Source organism: Eleginops maclovinus, chromosome 16 (genome assembly GCF_036324505.1).
Source record: "Eleginops maclovinus isolate JMC-PN-2008 ecotype Puerto Natales chromosome 16, JC_Emac_rtc_rv5, whole genome shotgun sequence".
NCBI lineage: Eukaryota > Metazoa > Chordata > Actinopteri > Perciformes > Eleginopidae > Eleginops > Eleginops maclovinus.
Genome location: NC_086364.1, coordinates 13,878,708 through 13,887,749, shown reverse-complemented (window position 1 = coordinate 13,887,749; position 9,042 = coordinate 13,878,708). Strand labels below are relative to the sequence as shown.

General features: G+C 40.8%; 1 protein-coding gene across 1 annotated transcript; it reads left to right on the top strand.

Moving 5' to 3' along the window:
• Nucleotides 1-2,626, top strand: socs3a (suppressor of cytokine signaling 3a). The gene is made up of 2 exons (XM_063903787.1): nt 1-200; nt 757-2,626. The coding sequence occupies exon 2, from the start codon at nt 912-914 to the stop codon at nt 1,527-1,529; it is 618 nt and encodes a 205-aa protein (XP_063759857.1). The 5' UTR covers nt 1-200; nt 757-911; the 3' UTR covers nt 1,530-2,626.
• Nucleotides 2,627-9,042: the final 6,416 nt, after the last annotated feature.

Genomic DNA, 9,042 nt, shown 5'->3' with positions numbered 1-9,042 from the left:
TCCTTAGCTTCACTAGTAACTCACAGCACAACAGCCCAGCACCAAGCCAGTACTCGGGCATATCCACAGCGAGAAAAGTAATCAAAAAGTCTGAAGTCTGTTGCCAAAAAACTTTTGTATCTTCCGGACAGACGCTGAACAGACATCTATCCATCGATTTGGAATTATTTTAACAGAGCGAGTTTGGAGAAACATTAAAGGTAAGGACATTTTTAATTATTTTTTTTTACACAATACTTATTGTAAATGTTCATGACAATATTATTAATGTTTTGCATGCTTATCTAAGTGAGTTTGTTTTGGTGAAGCCGGTCATGCCGTGCAGATTGCGCAATCAGGTCTACCATGACTTTACTGGAACTGTCTCGAGGGCAGATTACACAAAAAGTTTCCCCGAAATGCCTGTAATTTACATGGAGTCAATTAAGTCAACACTGTTGAAACCATGACTCCTCTCAAACACAGGAGGGGAATCATCCATCGTGGGTCTAATTGTATTTATTTATAGCAGACACAAAAAGTCCTTTGGCAAAATGTTTTCCATCCTTAAAGGCATGTTTAAACGCATGATGTAGAGAGCATGCACATCTGGAAAAAAATGGTTTCCAGAGCTGACCGAGCTGAGGAGTGTCTTATTAGACCTCAACATGAATACAACAGCTCTGGTTTAATATTGTATGTGAAACTTTTGAATTGCATTTAATATTGTGTCATCTTTTCCACACTGAGCTCACATTTCCTCTCTTGTTTCCTTAGGTGTTTTACTGCCAGACAGACAGTCAACTTTACACCCTTCCACAACAACAACAACAACAACAACCCTTGGAGCCTCTTTTGGACCCTACCTGTTCTTCTCTTGTCTGTGTGGCACCCAGTGCTCCCCAGACTGCCTAAAGAGCGGGCACAGCGCCATGGTAACTTACAGCAAGTTTGACTCCGCAATGAGCAGCAGCCTCTTGGACTCCAGCATGCGGCTGCCTCAGCGTTTTAAGACTTTCACTTCCAAAACACAGTATCAGATGGTCCTCTCCACACTTCACAAGCTGCAGGAGAGTGGCTTCTATTGGGGGGCCATCACTGGGAAGGAGGCCAATGCCATGCTTGTGGCCGAGACCACTGGCACATTCCTCATCAGAGACAGCTCCGACAACAGGCACCTGTACGCCCTCAGTGTCAAGACGGCGTCAGGCACTAAGAACCTTCGGATCCAATGTGACTCTTCCTCTTTCTACCTACAAACAGACCCTAAGAACATTCAATCTGTTCCACACTTTGACTGTGTCCTCAAGCTGATCCATTTCTATATGCCGCAGAGCAAAGTGAATGCTCGCAGTGGGAATATGTACTACATTTACTCTGGAGGTGAGAAGATTCCTCTGGAGCTCATCAAACCTCTCTCCTGCAACTTATCCACCTTGCAGCACTTGTGCAGGAAAACTGTCAATGGACATTTGGACATTTCTTCTAAAAGAGACCAACTTCCTCATCCCATTAGGGAGTTCCTCCAGGAATATGAGGCTCCTATCTAGAGCTGTTTGACTGATGCTCTTGAAGGGGCAAAGACTAAAAAGGAAACATATGGTTTCAGCGGAGCTAGTAAAGACACATACTGTGTAACAAAGCAGAGACAGTCAAGCCCAAGTTCGGGCTTGTGAAAAGGAGCAGCTCATTGTACTGACAAGATGTGTGTATGTCTCACAGAAAAGTGGGCAACAAAAGCCCAAAAGAAGAGAAGAGAGAGCTGCTGTAATATTGTGGTATGAAAGAGAGAGAGAACCCTCATTGATGACATACATTTTTACTGAAAACTGAAGTGAAGCTTACAGTCAGCTGTCTACAGTCTGATGACAGGTTCCCTCTGCTGCTGCTTACCTAATGTGCTGTGAAGCTGTCGAGCTCACACACATCAGCCTCAGAAAAATCATCTATCCATTAATCCCGGACCGGCTTTTTACGGTCAGGCTGGTTTTTTTTGCTGACCTCGGATGATAATCTTGGACGTATCAGAGTCTGTCCAGCATCCTGGCATCTCTGACCAGCCTGGAAATTCCAAGACAATGGAAACTAAGTGGACACTGATGGCCTTCTTGGTGCATATTTGAAACTGCCACCACTGAAAAATGACATAAAGAAATCTAACGAGATGTTTCAAAATGTGGAAAGAACACATGTTTCTGAAATGTTGTTTAGAGGAAACGTTTATGCCAAACTTGCCTGACCTAGACATGACTGAACCCTAGAGGATCTTACTTGAGAGAACAGTAGTACTGCTGAATATGGCTTTAGTGGAGAAAAACAATGTATACCAAAATATGTAGAAGTATTTTTGGCACGGAACAGCATTTCCATTGCTTGCAGATGAATGTATTAAAAATGGTATGTCTTTTCCAGTGAAGGAGAAGAGTCATAATGTATCACATTTTCATGATTTAACATGAGTGAAGATAATGTTTTTGTGCTGTCTTTTATAAAGATGTACTTTTGCCAGCCAAACCACTGGCTACAGATGCTTGAATATATTTGTTTAATGAAGCAAGCAGACTGAGACGACTTTGCACTTATTTATATTTGTAAAAGAACATTTCATTAATTTATAATAAAAGAGCAATATTTTTCTATGAAACAAGTTCTCACTGTTTGATTTGTTTTATGACCGCTGACATTTTTTTCCACCGGCAGAGAAAACTTACTGAGTATAACAGTCTACATGTTATATGGTTGGCTTTTTAGTATACATTTTTCTACGGAGGTTAGGTCACAAGTTCACTGTGTTTTATGATTTCCTCCTACATTTTTGATTGTCACTATCTTCACCTAAACCCCAGATTGCAAACCACATCTCTAAATGACAGGGCACATTTAGAGATACCCTAAACACAAACAGATGTTTGTTATCCTTTTATGATCTATGAAGAGCTTTAATGTTTCTAATGTAAAGATATGTGTTGTGGGAAACACTACAATCTTATTAGTTTCAGCTTCAAACAGAACAAAAATAACTTTATGTCAAGCTGATAACTTCTTCCTGTAACAAAGACATTGAGCAGCTGCTTCACACGAAATACAGCAGAACTGTAAAATAACCACCCTCTTCTAGGGAAGTAGGAGCTGACTCATTTTAATCAGCTGTGACTCACTGGGTTCTCTGTAGGTGTAAGCGTGACCTAACATGCCCTCACATGTAAATACATAATGATGTCTGCTTAATCCTAAATGCCTCTTAGAAGTGTACTACTTTTCAGAAACATCCCCGCCCTGTATAGATACAAACAGTACACACTCAGGTAAAAAATATGGCAACACCTGTGCTTCAGTACATAGGAATTCAAAGGGAAGTTGTATTTAACGATGCAAATGGTGCAACTTATCCAGTAATCAACCTTTGTGTTGGTAGCTTACGGGAACAACATGTTACCGACGTGTCTGAGGTCCTGTCTGTTCACCTGCACATCGTATCTCAGACAACCTAACCACAGCACTTATCAAGAAAGGTGTCAAACCCCTTCCTCTGCCAAATGTGAATTATGGTAAGAATTATTTTTAGAATACACACCTGTGCTCCATGGCCCTCTTCTTGTTTTTGCCTTTTTGTATCTATATGCGCATCAGTGGTTTCAATGTATAGTCTCTTTTAAAATCCGAAAAAAAATAAAACATCAAAATCCTTTCCTGATATGTTCTGTAAAGTCTGTAAAAACTCAATGCACTATTTCAGTATGCTATCTTACCCAGATAACAAACAACTCCCTTATGAAATGAGTTTTTTCATTAAAGGTCTAACAGAGGGCTTGATCTCCTTGGCACAATTACAATATGAGGTATACCATAAACAAAAACTTAATAAAATATCCATCCATCCATCCATCCATCTTCTCCCACTTTTCCGTCAGGGTCGCGGAGGTAACAGCTCCAGCAGAGAGCCCCAAACTTTCCTTTCCCTGGCCACATCAACCAGCTCTGACTGGGGGATTCCAAGGCGCTCCCAAGCCAGCGAAGAGATATAATCCCTCCACCTGGTCCTAGGTCTACCCCTCGGTCTCTTCCCAGCTGGACATGCCTGGAACACCTCCCTAGGGAGGCGCCCAGGTGGCATCCTCACTAGGTGCCCGAACCACCTCAACTGGCTCCTTTCAACGCGAAGGAGCAGCGGTTCTACTCCGAGTCCCTCCCGGATGACTGAACTTCTCACCTTATCCCTAAGGGAGATATATATATATTTGTAATGATTGATTGTAAACTACCATCCTAGATAAGACATCTTTATGATAAAAGCATGGACCCCTTATTTCTTAACTGTACATTACATTAAGCGCGGATACAGGCAGGAACATGTGTACATGTATGGCAAACCACTACCATTATGGATGAACGGGAATTTGCAATAACCTCCACATCCCAACATAATTACAGGAATCAGCCGCTGCTCCACCTGCTTCCATGGCACTTTATTGTTTTTCTCCAAGCCGAAGGGGCTCAGTGAAGAGGGTTCATAGAGATAAGGGGTCTCTGAGGTGATTTGCGCTCATACAGAAAGCTGTCGTACTCTTTTCAGTAATGTCCTTATATAAAAGAAACAAGGTTCTGCTGAAATACAGTCATAGGCACCCTCCTGGTAAAACAGGAAGCACCCCCACCCAGATTATTCACAACTAAACAATCAGAGAATAATGGAAAAATCATGAACTGCTTTTTCCCTGGTGAATGTATTGCAAAAATACTGAATAAGAATAAGAAATCCTCACTTTACTCCTGATTCCCTGTTAGTCTGAACTCCTACGGGAGGTAGGTAACAAGGGAGATAAATGGTCTATAGCACAAGAAAACACATACACGCTTCTGTAAAGTTTATTATGGGATTAGTGGTTTTGGTGCATCTGCCAGTTATCTCAATTTTAGTATGGTTGTAATATTGAATGACAAGTATAAATATCTTTAATATCTTTCATGCCTTAGGGCCCTTCCAAACTGGTGGAAACCAGTCTAACCATTTAGTTGAGGACTATTAAAAGCATGCAGGCGTGCTCAGGAGAAATTCTCTGGTAGTCCTTGGTCATGTGGTTCCAGAGAACAGCCAACACAGATGTCAGAGAACTGAGCACACAAGTCTGATACTGTTTTGAAATTGTATATGCAAGCTTTCACATTTGGTTTTCTTTAGCAATGTTAACGTGTTCTTCACAGCTGTTTTCAAGTCCAACCACACAGATTGCACAAAACCCGCAACACGGGTTTGTGAAAAGGATGGAATTCCTAGTAACTCATTTCACTGCATTCATTTTTCCATTTGTCGAAAGACATTTTGAGGCAAACTGGAACATTTTGTTTTTTATTTTTAGTTAGGTAGCTTTGTAGCATTTATATTGTTCTAGTTTTTGGTTTCAAGGTGCAAAATTCACTTCTTGTGCTTGGGATAAACTCATTTTAATCTGTCACATTTTAAATATGACATTTTGAATACATTGGGTTTTTAGTTTTTTAAGTTGTAATGTTTATACAAATCAGACACCAGCTGTAACAAATGTATCAATTTTCCTGAAGGAATGTCCCAGAACTTAGACGTACTTATATAATACAAAGAGGTGGTTAGGATGTCATTTTAGATTTATAATAAATACAAACAGCCAACTGTGAAAATACACAGACTCAGATTCTTGTTTGTATTATCAGGACGTGGGATTTTGTCCCACATCATTATACACTTCCACAAACGGCAAACATACAAACAAACAAACAAACATGATTTATTACCACAAACATCCTAATACACATGGCTGTGAATTTGGCCATGTGAAGTGTCTTTAAAACTGTTTTATTGATATATAAACAACTTGTTCCACTGATATACCATCCTATGTATTTTCTTTTTGGCACAAATGCACAATAAAGTGATAATAATAATAATATCATAAAGTTCAGAGATCGATTTGACTGACCTTTAGTGTTGTAATCATGAGAAACCATGATTTAACAAGGACGGAAGTGACTGTAAATGCTCAGATAATTTTGCATAGTCTGATAATCCAATTATATTCAAAACAATTCCAGTTAAGTTTTGATTCCAAACATGAGACTAGAACATTTCCATATGCATTCATTTTTGCATTGCTGAGCTAGCCTCTTTTGCATCTGTCCCATGAGGTTTTGACAGGATGTCTGTCAATCCAGACTTGGAAGTTAAGTCGTGAATGATCTTAAAAGCTAAATAAAATCAGCAGCAGAAATGTTCCTTGTTAATGGCCTTTTTTCTCTTTATTAGATAGAGAGCAGAGCACAGACAGATAGGAAAGGGGAAGAGGAGGAGGAAGAGAAGACAACATTCAGCATAGGGACCTTTGGTCAGATCTGAACCGCCAGCAGGCAAGCCACCTTCGACCCAGAAATAATCTTTAATAAGAGGTATCTGGATCATCCCCACTGAAATCCAGCCACACATTTTCTGAATTAAAGTGCATATGAGACTGGTGGGGTTTTTTTTTTGAATAAGAGAACTGGTTGTTCTGAGGAGGGAACTACAGATAAAGTCCTAATTGTTTCTTCCCCACTGTAGCCCCAAGTATTTGTGCTGCAAAAAAAAAAAGAGAAAGGTAACCTCTTACTGAAAATGAATCAAGTTTAATTCTACACCATATAGCTGCAACATAATAGTAATATATATATTCTGTGAAGTAGGACTATTGTATTATTATACAATATACAATACATTAAAATACCTTAAGCATCTATCAGTACACTGCATTCATTTTGTAAAGTTGTGAATATAACTTAAAAATCTTCCTTATCTAAATCCTGAATGCTGCAGAAATGCATGTCATAGGCCTATTGTGCTTTTATCTGTATGTTTGTCTGGTCATTTTGCCTCATTTGCTCGCCTTAACCTCAGAATTCAGTAAGTCTGCAGCCGTTATTGGAGCTCCTGAGCGAGTGGTAGAGAAAAAGTGAAAGCCTGCTTCCCGCTCGTCTTTCCAGTCTCTCAGTGTGTTTACAATTCCACAACTGCTGGTTGCCTTGGAGCCATTTCAATGAGCTCCAGATGCCAGATACGTGAACCAACCACGTAGAAGCAGTGAGTCACCAAGGCCCGCAAGTCCCACCCTCAGACTGTTCTCCCGGCACGCTCCTCCTGTTCCTCCTCCAGGCCTCTAGTTTTACTGTTAGCACTCCACTTCCCTGTACTCTACTCCACTCCTCTGCCTGCCTGTAAAACTATAAATCTGCACCTCCATCTTCTCTGTATTATTTGATCCTGAATCCTTTGCCACTACAGCAGCTTTTTTGCAGCCTGTTTTATCACTGTTCTGCGTTGCCTCAGAAGAATGACTTCCAAGCAGAGAAGCGAAGAAACTGATGAAGCAGGAATAAACATGAGGTAATGCTACAGAATTAGAAAGCTCTGACGCAGTTGTGCACGAGCTCTTGTGGCAGTTTCCAAAATAACCACGGCTACGTACAGTGGGGCAAAAAAGTATTTAGTCAGCCACCAATTGTGCAAGTTCTCCCATTTAAAAAGATGAGAGAGGCCTGTAATTTTCATCATAGGTATACCTCAACTATGAGAGACAGAATGAGAAAAACAAATCCAGAAAAACACATTGTAGGATTTTTAAAGAATTTATTTTCAAATGATTGTGGAAAATAAGTATTTGGTCAATAACAAAAGTTCATCTCAATACTTTGTTATATACCCTTTGTTGGTAATGACAGAGGTCAAACGTTTTCTGTAAGTCTTCACAAGGTTTTCACACACTGTTGCTGGTATTTTGGCCCATTCCTCCATGCAGATCTCCTCTAAAGCAGTGATGTTTTGGGGCTGTCGCTGGGCAACACAGACTTTCAACTCCCTCCAAAGATTTTCGATGGGGTTGAGATCTGGAGACTGGCTAGGCCACTCCAGGACCTTGAAATGCTTCTTACGAAGCCACACCTTCGTTGCCCTGGCGGTGTGTTTGGGATCATTGTCATGCTGAAAGACCCAGCCACGCTTCATCTTCAGTGCCATTGCTGATGGAAGGAGGTTTTCACTCAAAATCTCACGATACATGGCCCCATTCATTCTTTCCATTACACAGATCAGTCATCCTGGTCCCTTTGCAGAAAAACAGCCCCAAAGCATGATGTTTCCACCCCCATGCTTCACAGTAGGTATGGTGTTCTTTGGATGCAACTCTGCATTCTTTCTCCTCCAAACACGAAGAGTTGAGTTTTTACCAAAAAGTTCTATTTTGCTTTCATCTGACCATATGACATTCTCCCAATCCTCTTCTGGATCATCCAAATGCCCTCTAGCAAACTTCAGACGGGCCTGGACATGTACTGGCTTAAGCAGGGGGACACGTCTGGAACGGCAGGATTTATGTCCCTGGCGGCGTAGTGTGTTACTGATGGTAGCCTCTGTTACTTTGGTCCCAGCTCTCTGCAGGTCATTCACTAGGTCCCCCCGTGTGGTTCTGGGATTTTTGCTCACCGTTCTTGTGATCATTTTGACCCCACGGGGTGAGATCTTGCGTGGAGCCCCAGATCGAGGGAGATTAGCAGTGGTCTTGTATGTCTTCCATTTTCTAATAATTGCTCCCACAGTTGATTTCTTCACACCAAGCTGCTTACCTATTGCAGATTCAGTTTTCCCAGCCTGGTGCAGGTCTACAATTTTGTCTCTGGTCTCCGTTGACAGCTCTTTGGTCTTGGCCATAGTGGAGTTTGGAGTATGACTGTTTGAGGTTGTGGACAGGTGTCTTTTATACTGATAACGAGTTCAAAAAGGTGCCATTAATACAGGTAACGAGTGGAGGACAGAGGAGCCTCTTAAAGAAGAAGTTACAGGTCTGTTAGAGCTTGTTTGTAGGTGACCAAATACTTATTTTACCGAGGAATTTACCAATTAATTCATAAAAAATCCTACAATCTGGATTTTCTTTTCTCATTTTGTCTCTCATAGTTGAGGTATACCTATGATAAAAATTACAGGCCTCTCTCATCTTTTTAAATGGGAGAACTTGCACAATTGGTGGCTGACTAAATACTTTTTTGCCCCACTGTATGTCATAT